Raw genomic sequence first — 15,979 nt, 5'->3', positions numbered from 1 at the left:
ATTACTGTTACTGCCTCCTCCAACATTACTGTTACTGCCTCCACCTCCATTACTGTTACTGCCTCCTCTATTACTATTACTGCCTCCTCCTCCATTACTGTAACTGCCTCCTCCTCCATTATTGTTACTGCCTCCTCCATTACTGTTACTGCCTCCAACATTATTGTCACTGCCTCCTCCACCTCCTCCATTACTGTTACTGCCTCCTCCTACTCATCCTCCATTACTGTTACTGCCTCCTCCTACTCATCCTCCATTACTGTTACTGCCTCCTCCTCCGTTACTGTTACTGCCTCCTCCTCCATTACAGTAACTGCCTCCTCCTTCATTACTGCTACTGCCTCCTCCATTATTATTGTTACTGCCTCCTCCATTACTGTTACTGCCTCCTACAGTACTGTCACTGCCTCCTCCTCCATTACTGCTACTGCCTCCTCCATTACTGTTACTGCCTCCTCCATTACTGTTACTGCCTCCTACAGTACTGTCACTGCCTCCTCCTCCATTACTGCTACTGCCTCCTCCATTACTGTTACTGCCTCCTCCATTACTGTTACTGCCTCCTACAGTACTGTCACTGCCTCCTCCTCAATTACTGCTACTGCCTTCTCCTTCATTATTGTTACTGCCTCCTCCATTATTGTTGCTGCCTCCTACAGTACTGTCACTGCCTCCTCCTCCATTACTGCTACTGCCTCCTCCTTCATTATTGTTACTGCCTCTTCCATTACTGTTACTGCCTCCTCCTCCATTACTGCTACTGCCTCCTCCTTCATTATTGTTACTGCCTCCTCCATTACTGTTACTGCCTCCTCCTCCATTACTGCTACTGCCTCCTCCTTCATTATTGTTACTGCCTCCTCCATTACTGTTACTGCCTCCTCCTCCATTACTGCTACTGCCTCCTCCTTCATTATTGTTACTGCCTCCTCCATTACTGCTACTGCCTCCTCCTTCATTATTGTTACTGCCTCCTCCATTACTGTTACTGCCTCCTCCTCCATTACTGCTACTGCCTCCTCCTTCATTACTGTTACTGCCTCCTCCTCCATTACTGCTACTGCCTCCTCCTTCATTATTGTTACTGCCTCCTCCATTACTGTTACTGCCTCCTCCTCCATTACTGCTACTGCCTTCTCCTTCATTATTGTTACTGCCTCTTCCATTACTGTTACTGCCTCCTCCTCCATTATTGTTACTGCCTCCTACAGTACTGTCACTGCCTCCTCCTCCATTACTGCTACTGCCTCCTCCTTCATTATTGTTACTGCCTCCGCCATTACTCTTACTGCCTCTTCCTTCATTATTGTTACTGCCTCCTCCATTACTGTTACTGCCTCCTCCTTAATTACTGTTACTGCCTCCTCCATTTTCACTGTTATCTCTCTTTGTCTTTGTCAATCTTTATCCCTCTCCATCAATTTTCATCCCTTTCCCTGCACCCTGAAACCACCCACCCACCAACCACCATGTTCTCTTGTTCTCCCTATGCAGGAGCTGAGAGAGATACAGGCTCAGAGTCAGCAGCAGCAGCAGGGTTGTGTGGATCTGAACGTGTCTCAGCCTGATCTGACCTCGGCCCTGAGGGAAATCCGGGTGCAGTATGAGAATCTGGCCTCCAAGAATGCGCACGGGTCTGAGGACTGGTACGACTCCAAGGTGCTGATCAAACTACATGTTTGCTGCATACGCTTTTTAACCTCTGCACTGATCTGGCCATCATGGTGGAATTTATTTCTTGCTATTATTCCATTTGTCCTGAAAAAAAACAAACACCTGGTGCTTTGTCTTATTCTTTCACACTCTCATCAGCTTTATATGATAAAGTGCTGATTTAAAGGAATAATTTGGTAAAACAAATTATGTTTATTCTTTATCTCTTATAAGAAATGTGGAGGCTATATTATTTTATTTGGTTTGACTTTTGTCTCTATTTATCATGCTGCATTCAGCAACATCTCAAAATTAACCTTCATAAAATAATATAATGTACATTAAATAAATTAATTGACTAATTAATTAAATGATTAAGTAATTAAATTAACAAATAAAAAATTAATAATAATATATTATTATTAATATTATTATTAAAATTAATAATAATATATTATTATTAATATAATAATATATTAATTAATATAATAACTTTTCTATCACTTTCTCATTGTCTGATCAGCTATATTTGTTGTAAGTGAAAAATGATAGAAATGTCAATTAAATTTTCTTTTTTAAATCAGCATTTTCCTCCCTGGATTAAAGCTGGTAAGCGTGTGAGAGAATAAGATCCCGGTTCATCTCAGCTATTTTTTTGTTGTTGTTGTTTTTCTGCCTTTGCTCCTTTCTCATCAGCCCTACTTGTCATGGCTTAAATCCCTCCATATTGTGGATATGGATTTGCAGTTTTCCGATCTCACCGAAGCCGCAAACAGAAATAAAGAAGTTTTGCGAGCGGCCAGGCAGGAGGCCAACGAGAGCCAGCGCCAGGTGCAGGCTCTGACCTGTGAGGTGGACACCCTCAAGAGGACAGTAAGTGAAGTGCATGTAATATGAACACTCAGGTTTTCATTTTTCATTTCTTTTTTTTTTCAAAATGAGGCTTTTTTCAATGGGATATTTAGATTTTTTTAAAGATATATATATATCTTTATATATATATATATATATATATATATATATATATATATATATATTGTGGTGAGGTAAAAACACAGGAATTAGTATTGTAGTCATGTAAAAACAGCAGAATTAACATTGTAATGAGGTAAAAACAGCAGAATTAACATTGTAGTGAGGTAAAAACACAGGAATTAACCTTGTAGTGAGGTAAAAACACAGGAATTAACCTTGTAGTGAGGTAAAAAACACAGGAGTTAGCATTGTAGTGATGTAAAAACACAGGAATTAGCGTTGTAGTGATGTAAAAACACAGGGATTAGTATTGTAGTGAGGTAAAAAACACAGGAATTAACCTTGTAGTGATGTAAAAACACAGGAATTAGTATTATAGTCATGTAAAAACAGCAGAATTAACATTGTAGTGAGGTAAAAACACAGGAATTAACATTGTAGTGAGGTAAAAACACAGGAATTAGTATTATAGTCATGTAAAAACAGCAGAATTAACATTGTAGTGAGGTAAAAACACAGGAATTAACATTGTAGTGAGGTAAAAACACAGGAATTAGTATTGTAGTCATGTAAAAACAGCAGAATTAACATTGTAGTGAGGTAAAAAAAAAAAAACCCCACAGGAATTAGTATTGTAGTCATGCAAAAACAGCAGAATTAACATTGTAGTGAGGTAAAACACAGGAACTAACATTGTAGTGATTTACAAACACAGGAACTAGCAATGTAGTGAGGTAAAAACACAGGAATTAACATTGTTGTGAAGTAAAAACACAGTAGTGATGTACAAACACAGGAACTAGAATTGTTGTGAGGTAAAAACACAGGAATTAACATTGTTGTGAGGTAAAAACACAGCAGTGACGCACACAAACAAGAATTAGCATTGTAGTGAGGTAAAAACACAGGAATTAGCATTGTAGTGAGGTACAAACACAGGAATTAGCATTGTAGTGAGGTAAAACACAGGAACTAACATTGTAGTGAGGTCAAACACATGAATTAACATTGTTGTGAGGTAAAAACACAGAAGTGATGTACAAACACAGGAACCAGCATTGTAGCGAGGCAAAAACACAGGAATTAACATTGTAGTGAGGTAAAAACACAGGATTTAACATTGTAGTGAGGTAAAACAAAGGAACTAACATTGTAGTGAGGTAAAAACACAGTAGTGATGTACAAACACAGGAACTAGCATTGTAGTGAGGTTAAACATAGGAATTAACATTGTTGTGAGGTAAAAACACAGTAGTGATGTACAAACACAGGAACTAGCATTGTTGTGAGGTAAAAACACAGGAATTAACATTGTAGTGAGGTACAAACACAGGAATTAACATTGTTGTGAGGTAAAAACACAGCAGTGACGCACAAACACAGGAATTAGCATTGTAGTGAGGTACAAACACAGGAATTAGCATTGTAATGAGGTAAAAACAAGAATTTTCCCCCTTAAATGAATCATTTTCTGTACAATATTGTCCCGAGGCAACATAAGGATGATAAAGATATTTTTAAAGGTCAATCCTTTTTTTTCCACAGATATATTGTTTACTTGTGTATTTACTCATGTTTTTTTCCATGTAGGATTCATATTGCAGGTTATTTATTTTTCACACATTATTTGTTGTCATGCTATTTTTTATGTGTAAGGCATGTGGTTTCATTTTCACTGTTATTTATTTTTCCGTGATTAATTTTTTCCCATGAGTCTTTCACATGTAGGGAATGAGGTTTCAGTTTTCAGAGATTGTTTTGCCACTATTCTGCCATGTCAGTTTTCTACATGTAGGGCATGTGGTTTTATTTTTCAGATGATTCTTGACCGCATATCATTCACATGCTGTCACGTGTGGGTTTGCACGTCGTAAATAACGTCTACGTGACTCTAAATAGGTGCTGTGAGTGTAACGACTGTACACTGTACTAAATGAAGTGTGTGTGTGTGTGTGTAGAATGAGTCTCTGGAGCTACAAATGAGACAAATGGAGGAGAACTTTGCTCTGGAGTCCTCGGCTTATCAGGACACCATCAGGTGTCTGGAGGAGAACATCCTGAACCTGAAAGATGAGATAGCTCGACAGCTGCACGAGTACGAGGACCTGCTCAACATCAAGATAGCACTGGACATTGAGATCGCCACCTACAGGAAGCTTATGGAAGGTGAGGTTTATTTTTAATCAGTGAACACGTTTATGGGACAATTGAGAATTATGCAATGTGAAATTATATTTCTACACATTAATAATCATCTCGAACTTATCATCTCCCCTGAACAGTATTAAATATTATTTCTGTTTTAGTTAAAGCTCTTAAATCACTAAGGATGAATTATTACGATGAGGGCTGGGTGATATGATGATATAATATCGATATCTTGATAAATTATGTAACAGTAAGTTCTTCTAACATAGCATAATATTTTAGATTACATTTATAATAAATAAATGTAAAAGTAAAAAAAATGTTAGATAGATAGATAGATAGATAGATAGATAGATAGATAGATAGATAGATAGATAGATAGATAGATAGATAGATAGATAGATAGATAGATAGATAAACAAACAAACAAACAAACAAATAAATGTAAAAATAAAAACTGAAATTTTTTTTTTTAAATCTAGGCAGAGCTGATATGATGTTTGTATTTTGAACTTAATCTTTTAAATTGTAATTTTTTATCAGATTTTTAAGTTTAGTCTAAAATAAAAAATAAATAAATATGTCATCTGAATGCAGTATGTATTAGATAAATTAAATATTTAAAAAAGTATTATTTAAAATAAAAAAGGAAAGAAAGAAACAGCACTGCTACTGTATTGCAATAAAAACATATCATGTAGTGTAGAATCTTGAGAATCATGACATGACAAGTTTTTTTTATTTCATCCCCTCACCCCTAATTCAGACTGATTACATTTATAATATATATATGTATATATGTATATATATATATATATATATATATATATATATATATATATATATATATATATATATATATATATTATTGTTGTTATTGTTATTATTATTATTATTATTATTATTATTTTTATTATTATTATTATTATTATTTCATCACAGAAATAAACACAGCTCTCTGCAGTAGTTTGAAGCATGTGTAATGATAACAGCCTAAAAAAAATTAAAACCTATATGTTCTCCTGATTTTTAGGATCTCATTCTCTTTGCCAAACTTCTCAACCCCTCACACTGAGAGGTGAGTCTGTTTCAGTCCTGCTGTCTCGCACATCATTACCTCACTTCATCTTGGTCTCTCTCTTCTTCTGAATTTCTAGTAGCCTTGTATGTGTAGCTCATATAAGATAAGTAAATAAGTACCTCCTATAAGCCTAATTATTACTACTACTATTATTATTATTATTATTATTATTATTATTATTATTATTATTATCCATTCTGGATCTATCACAGACCATGTGCTGGAGTCCAGAACCTCCACGAAGGTTCTCATCAAGCCCACTGAGAGCAGAGATGGAGAGGTACCACTTAAAGCCTTCCTTGTTTGCTGTGATAATAATATGGTGAGGTGTTAATATGAGATTGAAAAGTTTTAAACAAGTTTGTGATGAAGCTACAAATAAGAAATTAATCATTTATATATTGTTTTTATTGTTGTTAAAACATAACATAACGTTGCTCAAGCCACTTGAGGAAACTTCTAGATTGAAATAATAAAACACTTGAGAGAAACCTGTTTTGACACAATGTACTTTTTATCCTGTCACAGCTACATTTAATGTTATGAAACATCCACAAAAACCACTTAGTTCCAGTTCTTACGCACTTGAACTTTTTGCAATGTGGTAGCCTAGTGGTTAAGGGATTGGACTACTGATCAGACGGTTGTGAATTCGAATCCCAGCTCCACCAAGCTGCATGTGTTGGGCCCCTGAGCAAGGCCCTTAATGCTCACTTGTACAAAAAAAATTTAGATATGATGTAAGTCACTCTGGATAAGGGTATCTGGCATATACTGTAAATGTCCATAGCTAGCTCTTTCATTAGCCTTTCTTTTTGTCTGAATTAAAAAAAATTAAAAGTGTAAAAAATTAAAAATTAAAAGTGTAAAACAAAAAAAATGTTTTAAAAAAAACCTTATCACCATATTAAAAATTCCAGACGTGTTTATCCAGTGTCCATTCCCCTGACCAGTCATAATCGAGATCTCTGAGAACTGATTATAGCGCTGTGCTATAAATGATAGTAGCCCTGGTCTGTACTCCTCGTTAACCCTCTGTGTCACACTCCTTCTCAGGTGGTTAATGAGTCTACGCAGAACCACGAAGAACCGGAGTGACCTACCTTCTTCCCTGCTTCGATTCACACCTCGTCCAAACACACAACACACGACACACAGCAGCATCATCCGTCCCTGTGAGGCCTACAGAAATAACCGCTGTCCCTCTGCTGCTACTTTCCAGCACTTTTTCCACTCAGGAGTTAACCGAGTTCTTTCTCCAGATATTAATGTCACAGTAATAACGTCGGATTAATCAGAAATGGCAGAATTTTCACTTTTTTAAATGTATGTTTATATACTGAGATGATTATTTTAACCATTTTATTTCAAACCTCACTCTTTTAAAAAATTTAAATATTAAAAAATAATAATAATAAAATAAATAAATACAATTAAATTAAATTTAAAAAATAAAATAAAAAATATAGAGTAATATTAGATGAATTATTTTATGTTTAAGTCAAAGTGATTAAAGATGAGATCCAGACTCAGAGAAAATAATAATTTAGCTTTTAATAATATTATTTTAACTGATTTATTAGGAATTAAGAGTAGATAAGCAGGTTCACAGGTACAGGGGAAATGTTTAACATATAGGATCAAATCATGTTAAAAAAATAATAAAATTGATAAGAATATAAAGTATATCATGTTACTGATTCATCATAACAGTAATGATTTTAGAGCGAAAAAACTATATATTTTATTCTTAATGGTTCAAGGTTCATGATTTGTCACATATATATTACATATAATGAAATATAATAAACATATAATTAAATATATAGTTGTGGTGTGTTTATTTCCTGTGTGTGTGTGTGTGTGTGCATGTGTGTGTGTGTGTGTGTGTATGTATGTTCTTCCTGTGCTTCAGGGGTAAGGTTTTATTTGGGTTCTTTGGCTTCCTCCTTGTGTGTGTGTGTATGTTCTACCTGTGCTTCAGGGGTGGTGTTTCATCTGGGTTTTCTGGTTTCCTCCTTATGTGTGTGTGTTTGTGTGTGTCCTTCAGGGGTAGGGTTTCATCTGGGTTCTCCGGTTTCCTTCCTAAATTGTCTGTAATTTGTGAATGGGTATGTGTGAGTGAGTTCTGGGATTAGGCAGCACCCTGTCCAGGATGTGTCCCCCCTGCCTTGTGCCCCTGGGATAGACTCCAGGTTCCCAGTGATGTTGCAGTCATGTTGGAACAGGAAGGGGTCATCCCCAAACTGTTCCCACAAAGCATGAAATTGTCCAAAATGTCTTGGTATGAAGCTGAAGCATTAAGAGTTCCTTTCACTGGAACTATGGAGTAACTTCAGTATTTTTCAGTTCAGTAAAATTTATTTGTATAGTGCTTTTAACAATAGACATTGTCTCAACGCAGCTTTACAGAAGTATAGAAAAATATTATAAAGTTTAAAGTTAAGTTACTATTTATTCCTAACATTTATCCCTAGTGGGCAAGCCTGAGGTGATGGTGGTGAGGAAAAACTCCCTGAGATGATATGAGGAAGAAACCTTGAGAGGAACCAGGCTCAGAACGGAACATCATCCTCATTTGGGTGACACTGGACAGTAAATAATGTCAATGTAAATAATGTCCTTTCTACAACAGCCACCAAGAGGTCTCGAGGAACTAATCGGTCAGTGTAGTTTCTAGTGTCTCATTGCACTGGAGTGAAATGGAATCAGATCTTAATCAGACTTTTTTTCTTCCTGGATGAATTTCCTGCCTTCACCAGGAAGACCATTTCTCCTGAGATGACTGAATATATTGTTTTTCTCCGAAATCGGAGAGCAAACTGTTATCCAGTTGTAGGTGATGGAGACTAGCAATTGTGTGTGTTTGCAAGTGTGTTTGGTGCTGTTTTGTTTGTGCCCTGGACCTGAGAATCCCCCGGACGCCTCAGTTGTTCCCACCTGGTTTCCGCTCAAGTACAACACGTGCTCACGTGGTTGCCGTCATTAAGCCGAGTGAAATCTAATGGAAACTATAAATACTCTACCTGGAGACAGAGACATTTACATACAAATAAACATGAAAACAAACAAGAAAAGATATGATTGAAATAGCTGCAATTTTTACACACACACTTTTTCAATATTACACAAGAGATTCTAAGACCAGAAGAACCTCCTTTCTGGTACCATACAGAACCAAGAAGGTGCATACAGTACCTTGAGATCAGATTTTATTAGTAGCTTGTTTCATATAAGATTTCCTTTTGTTTTTTCTTTTTGATATCCCATTCATGATGTTATGTATGGAATAAAACACTTCATGGCACGCTGTTTTTGGAAAATCATCAGTGACGTGATCTGAAGAGACGTCTCTTGACGTGTCTTGTCTGCTTAAGCTAAGATTCTCTCAGGCAAAGGTTCTCTTATTTCTGACAATCTCATTTTTCTCATCAATTATTTGCTGTAAGTAGGTTTCGGTAAAGAATACACAATTTTGCCATGCTCAGACTAAACAAATAGAAAAACTCACCATGTGAATGATTGTGTATATTAGTTACATATCCACATATTTGTCAGTGCATTGGTTATTAGCTGATGTAGAGAAACGTTGATGATTATGTATGTGTTTGTTCCTGTTTAATAAGAGCTTGGGCTGTCATTGAAAATCAGAGCTGCTGCTATAGAAAATTAATCAACATCTGATCAAATAGATTTGAGAATTCGGCAGCGCTGACACGCCTAAAGAATCTGGTATTGTCTGGATATTATTATTATTATTATTATTATTATTATTATTATTATTATTATTATTATTATTGTCTATTTGTAATCTTTCCTCAATAACCCTTAAAGAATGCTTTCCCCTAAAATATAATAATATTTAGAATAATAATAGTAATAATAATAATAATAATTATTATTATTATTATTACAATTATTATTATTATTATTATTGTCTATTTGTAATATTTCCTCAGTAACCCTTAAAGAATGCTTTCCCCTAAAATATAATAATATTTAGAATAATAATAGTAATAGTAATAATGATGATGATGATGATATTATTATATTGATGATATGATTATTATTATTATTATTATTATTATTATTTTATTTTATTATTGCTTATTTATAATCTTTCCTCAATAACCCTTTATGTTTTCCCCTAAAAATTATATTTATTATTATTATTATTATTATTATTATTATTATTATTATATTTAATTTCCTCAGTAGCCCTTAAAGAATGTTTTCCCCTAAGAAATTATTATTATTATTATTATTATTATTATTATTATTATTATTATTATTATTATTATTTATAATATTTCCTCAATAGTCCTTAAAGAATGTTTTTTCCCCTGTACACTAATGATGTTGAGCTAATTAACGCGTCATTATCTGGTGTGATTAGGTGACCATTAACTGTTGCACACTTGAAGAGGAAGTATAAAAAAAAAGAAAGAAAAACCCGCAGGGACTTTTGTTTACATGAATCACCACACGCGGGATTCTCGTGCTTACCATCCTCAAAGTTGTCGTGACGTCACGCGCTAGGCTACACAACACGGGAGAAGTTCGCTCCTGAACGCTGCATCAGTTCCTCCATTCATTACTCTCTCTCTCTCTGGCGCGCGCGCGAGCACACTGAGAAAACAAAACAAAGGGGGAAAAAAGAAAAGAAGAATATAAGAAAATGAAGGAGGAAACAAGCGACATCTTCACGAAATGGTTTACGGTGTAATAGAGGAAGCTACCTGGATCAGAATGCCGGCTGTTTAAAGAAGCAGGTGTTAGTTTTCACTCGCGCGCGCCTTCGCCCTCGCCATCGGTGTCGGTATACAGTGCGCAGTGGACGCATTATGGGCTCGGTCACGTCGGCTCTGACCAGAACCCGCAACACGCTGGTGAAGGTGGGATCGGAGCCGCCGCGCGAGGCGAACCCGGACCCAGAGCCGCACGCGGACGGAGATTCGGGTCACGCGCGGCGCACGAGCGTCCGCGGAGTTTTCCCGGGCCGGCGCGGGAACAAGGCGCGCGCCAAGGCGTCAGCACCCGAGGTGCCGCACGCGCAGGATGGAGGTACCGAGGCGCAAACGCAGAGCACAACAGAAGGGGGTGAGTTCTCTCTCTCTCTCTCTCTCTCTCTCACACACACACACATAAATCCGTTTTATTTTATTAAAAAGTTCAGTTCATAAAATAATTATTTTTTTAATTATATTTAAAGCTAAAAACATTATTCTGTAGGATACTGTAAGTGTGTAAGGGCTGGACGATATGATGATATCAATATCGCGATAAATGGTCTCACAATATGTTTAAGATGGATATCGTGATAACCTTTCCGAATTTAAATACAGAATTTTTTAGTGTAATAAATGTAATTACACACCGAGCTGAGATGGTGGTACTTACTTGCACTTAATCTTTAAAAATCAGAAAATTTTTAAAGATTTGTATTTTTCCACCTATTTATTTATTTACAAATTAATTTACTGTTTTTTAATGAATTAAAAAATATTTTTAAATACTGAAATAAAAACAAATGATAATAAACAATAAAAAAATATAAATGAAATAAAAAAACCTATAAATATATATAAAATATAATAAATAAACAATCAAATAGATAAATGAATAATTAGCAATAATGACATAGAAAAACTTTAATAATGTATTAAAAATTATTTAAAAAAAAAATTATCTAACTGTTTTTGTGAGCAAACCTCATTATCATGATGCATATCATGTGTCGTCAAAATACCTTTGAGAATCTTGACGTGACGGTTTTGCCACCTCGCCCCTCCCCTCACGTGTATAACCTTTATATCTTTTGTAGTCCTTGAAACTCTAGCTACGCTGTAAACACTAATCACACTCCATGGTGCAACAGTTATAAAGCTTCATTATATCCACAGCTTTTAGGTGTAAAATGGATAAAAAGATAAAAACAGCAAGTCAAAACATTATGGATTGTTAACAGTTAACACGATGCATCGTAACACATTATAATGCGCAGCCAGTTTCAGCCAGATATTCAGTCATAGTGTAGAGAATTGTTTATTATTCAACGTTCAATGTGTTATTATTGCTCAGAAATATAAGATTGTAAGCATGAAAATGATTAGAAATATTCATGACAGGTCTCAGAGAGTTTATAACTCATTATAACACATAAGTCTGTCTTGTACCTTGTAGTGGATGGTAGGGGAAAAAAATTAATAAAGAATCATATTACGAGACTTGGAGACATATTAATGATACATGATGTGCATGGTGAGATTTATACTCTTATCCAAAAGTGTAAGAAAAATATTTTCATTTGAATAAATTATTATAAATAAATAAATAAATAAATAAAAGAAGAAAAAAGAAATATTCAGTTGCTTTGGGAAATCTTTAATTGCTCCTTTCACTTAATATATTGCAAGGCTAACGTAAAAAAAATTAATGATGTCATTTAGAATAAAAAATTGTGCTATACCATCATATCATGCTCTAATTAACAGTTTATAAATGCATAATAGACTAATGCATTTTCATAAAAAAGTCTAATGCAATAATAACTGGCTTTCACTGGAAATTTGTGTGTGTGTGTGTGTTAGCCTTTACAATATCTCTGCTAACAGCAAACCGTCATGTCAGCATGAGAGACTGCATGCACTTGTAGAGGAGGGGGAAAAAACGCTTCACAGGATCTCATCTCATTGTGGAACAATAAATAGGAAACAGATTGGGAAAAAAGGGACACGTTGCTTTGAAGGCCGATTCTGCGCCTGCGTACTGCACAGGCGTCTCTAGTCTCTAAGTTGCAGAGAAAAAGCGCTTTGATGTTTAGAATAACAGCTCGCTGATCACAGCAACATCAGCCTCTGTACACCAGCCTGAATCAAAGACGCATCAAACACACCCAAGTGGACTAACTTTCACCCCTGTTAAGCCTCCTGTGTGATTACAGCAGCTTTTTAAGATTAGTACGTGGTATGAGACCTGGTATCATGAAGAAATCAGTAACAGATGAGGAAGTGAGGAAGAGCGATAGACCCGTGATTCAGGAAAATGACAATACGTCAGCGGTGAGAGCGAGAAACCTGGGCTGGTGGTAAGCAAACAGGTTTCAGTGTGAGCTCAAGGTAAATGAGAATACACTGAAACAAAAAAGAAACCTTGGTTCTGACTAACAAAATAAATAAATAAATAAATCCAATCATAATTAAATAAATATTTAATTAACAATTACATTAAAATATAATTACAATTAATAATAATGTTATATGTAAAATGCTATAATAAACAATTAAACAAAGAATTTTTTTTCCCCCTCAAAACAATTGTTTTCAGTTGAGATTGATTGTTTTAGTTTCAGTTACATAAAAAAAAATCAATAATAATTAAATAATAAATACATTTAAAAATCCAATCATAATTAAATAACAATTAATACTGTTTAATAAATAAAATTATAATTTTTTTCCCTCAAAACAATTGTTTTCAGTTAAGAAAATGATATCACGTCATCGGTGAGAGCGAGAAACCCGGGCTGGTGTAAGCAAACAGTTTTCAGTGTGAGCTCGAGGATAACGAGAATACACAGAAACAAAAAAGAAACCTTGGTTTTGACTAAAAAAAAAAAACTATAACAATTAAATAATAAATAATACAAAAATCCAGTCATAATTTAAAAATATATTTCTATTTATAATATAAAAAATTCAGAACATCTGGATTTGGTTGAAACGAGTCTAAACTGAACGTTACGTTCCAAGATGTGTAAATGACCTCACGAGCAATGGATTATGGATTTGTGCTTCTGAATATATGGTGCAGTTTGTACACTATAGACTTTGAGGAAAATTAGGAAAGGTTTCTTTCTGCTTTTTGATATGTAATAGTGAGAAGTGAAAGATGATCCATGCTGGTTTAAAGAGAGAGGTATTTTAAAGCTAAACACAGTCTGAAGGACAAGCCATGTTTTTTCTCTCTTCATTCCTTTCACTCTTAAGTCTGTTAGTATTGATTTGTATTCATCAGATCCATTGTTGAACTTTGATACCGTTTTTCCGATAATTAAACACCTTTCTTATTTTCGTCCTGTTCTCTGGGAGTCTAGTTCCATCTGTTTTGCACTCTTTCCATCCCCTCTCCTCTGCCTCCGTCTCTCGCGTGCATGCTGCCTCGCTTCCATCCCCACTCCATCTCTAAAGGAAGTGCAGCCCCATGAGAGGGATGAAAATATCGCCTCTCGAGGCCCCTTGTTCCGCCGTTACCATGGCCATGCGCCAGTGACGACCCCTGCTGGGCTTCTCTCGGCTCCTTCACGTACGTGCTGTCTTACCTCGACTCTCACTTGCTCCTCCGTAGGGACTCGTGGGTAAGGAAGACACCAAGCACCGCTGAGTCTTAACGACCGAGACGGACATTCTTCTTCCAAAATAAGCCAGGAGTCATGGTTTAGAACTATGGAGGACAAATTTGTAGCAAAATTCAGATTTTAGACTGTTGTAGATAAAAAAAAAATGTCCTGGCAAACTGATTATACAGCAGGAACGAGTACATCAGAGGGACGGCTCATGTTAGACGTTTGGGGGACAAAGTTAGAGAGGCCAGGTTAAGATGGTTTGGACATGTTCAGAGGAGGGAGAGTGAGTATATTGGTAGGAGAATGTTGGACATGGAGCTGCCAGGCAGGAGGCAAAGAGGAAGGCCAAAGAGGAGGTATATGGATGTAATAAATGAGGATATGAAGCTAGTGGGTGCAAGTGTTGAGGATGCAGAAGATAGGGATAGGTGGAGAGAAATGAGAAGCTGTGGCCACCCCTGTAGGGAAAAGCCGAAAAAAGAAGAAGAAGAAGAAGAAGATTACACAGCAAAAAGTTCAAAACTATTAAACAAATCTTACACATAGTCAAATAGGGTCATGTACATGAAGCCTAGAGACTCGAAACAGGAACAATCAGGCTTTTGATTGTAAGTTTAAGAGAAAAATCAGGCATATTTACATTCCATAAATATTGGCACCCTTTATGAAATCAATCTGTATTATTCATCAACATACAAATCATGATATCAAACATATCTAACAAGGATTGTGGCTTGGTTTCATTTTAACACCGAAGGATTTCTGTGAAATAACCCATCATGACAAGTTGCTTTATCATGGTCCGTGCTGAGACCCTGGATTACCGGTACGTCTCTAATGATTTTATGACCTGTACCCTGGAGATACGTCCAGAGGTTGTGTCCTGGAAAAAAAAGGTTTAAAATGGTTTTTAGGTACAAGGAGACATTTTGTATTCCCCATCCAGATCATATTCCTTTATGTTTCCTTTATGTGGACTGACCTCTTCAATTCATACCAGCGATTTTGAAATCCTCAGACTGACATGACCACTGCAGATTTGACTTGTGACCCTGGAACCATTTCTGGAATCAGTTCAAAATGCGTCATCTGGCTGAATATGTTCGGAGCATTAAGTTTTAATAAAGTCTTTCCCTTTTTAAATGTAATCTCATCAATCCTGTCTGAGCCACCGATCAAGGGTGGAAATGAAGCTAACTTTGTTCTTTCTGTATTAAATGACTATGATAGCAGTGTGGTTTAAAGAATCGGCAGGTGGAAATCAAACCAAAAAAAGAAAGAAAGAAAGAAAGAAAGAAAGAAAGAAAGAAAGAAAGAAAGAAAGAAAGAAAGAAAGAAAAATGAAAGAAAGGGGACACTATAGGACCTGGGAAACTCTAGAGACACTATAGGACATGGGAAACTCTAGAGACACTAGGACCTGGGAAACTCTAGGGACACTATAGGACATGATAAACTCTAGGGACACCATAGGACCTGGGAAACTCTAGGGACACTATAGGACCTGGGAAACTCTAGGGACACTTTAGGACCTGGGAAACTCTAGGGATACCATAGGACCTGGGAAACTCTAGGGACACTATAGGACCTGGGAAGCTCTAGGGACACAAGGACCTGGGAAACTCTAGAAACACTATAGGACCTGGGAAACTCTAGGGACACCATAGGACCTGGGAAACTCTAGGGACACCATAGGACCTGGGAAACTCTAGGGACACCATAGGACCTGGGAAACTCTAGGGACACCATAGGACCTGGGAAACTCTAGGGACACCATA

At 36.1% G+C, this 15,979-nt stretch overlaps 2 protein-coding genes across 4 annotated transcripts in view; both read left to right on the top strand.

Moving 5' to 3' along the window:
- The window catches only part of viml (vimentin like), a 12,061-nt gene extending 4,400 nt beyond the window's left edge, over positions 1–7,661 (top strand). Inside the window, exons 4-9 of one of the 3 annotated variants that reach the window (XM_058417916.1) lie at positions 1,495–1,659; positions 2,401–2,526; positions 4,587–4,794; positions 5,810–5,854; positions 6,070–6,179; positions 6,914–7,661. In XM_058417916.1, coding sequence (XP_058273899.1) covers positions 1,495–1,659; positions 2,401–2,526; positions 4,587–4,794; positions 5,810–5,854; positions 6,070–6,179; positions 6,914–6,955 — 696 coding nt within the window. In that variant the 3' untranslated portion in view covers positions 6,956–7,661. Of the gene's footprint in view, positions 1–1,494; positions 1,660–2,349; positions 2,527–4,586; positions 4,795–5,809; positions 5,855–6,069; positions 6,180–6,913 lie in introns of all 3 variants that reach the window. The other 2 variants (XM_058417914.1, XM_058417915.1) reach the window with 2 other exon arrangements.
- A 2,824-nt stretch (positions 7,662–10,485) lies between these two features.
- Positions 10,486–15,979, top strand: part of pde1cb (phosphodiesterase 1C, calmodulin-dependent b) — a 118,117-nt gene continuing 112,623 nt past the window's right edge. The window contains exon 1 of the mRNA XM_058418520.1: positions 10,486–10,957. Within this exon, the coding sequence (XP_058274503.1) occupies positions 10,702–10,957 (256 nt within the window). The 5' untranslated portion in view covers positions 10,486–10,701. The remainder of the gene's footprint in view (positions 10,958–15,979) is intronic.

The sequence above is a fragment of the Hemibagrus wyckioides genome, linkage group LG20, assembly GCF_019097595.1.
Source record: "Hemibagrus wyckioides isolate EC202008001 linkage group LG20, SWU_Hwy_1.0, whole genome shotgun sequence".
NCBI classification, from domain to species: domain Eukaryota; kingdom Metazoa; phylum Chordata; class Actinopteri; order Siluriformes; family Bagridae; genus Hemibagrus; species Hemibagrus wyckioides.
This window is presented reverse-complemented; position numbering and strand designations above follow the sequence as displayed.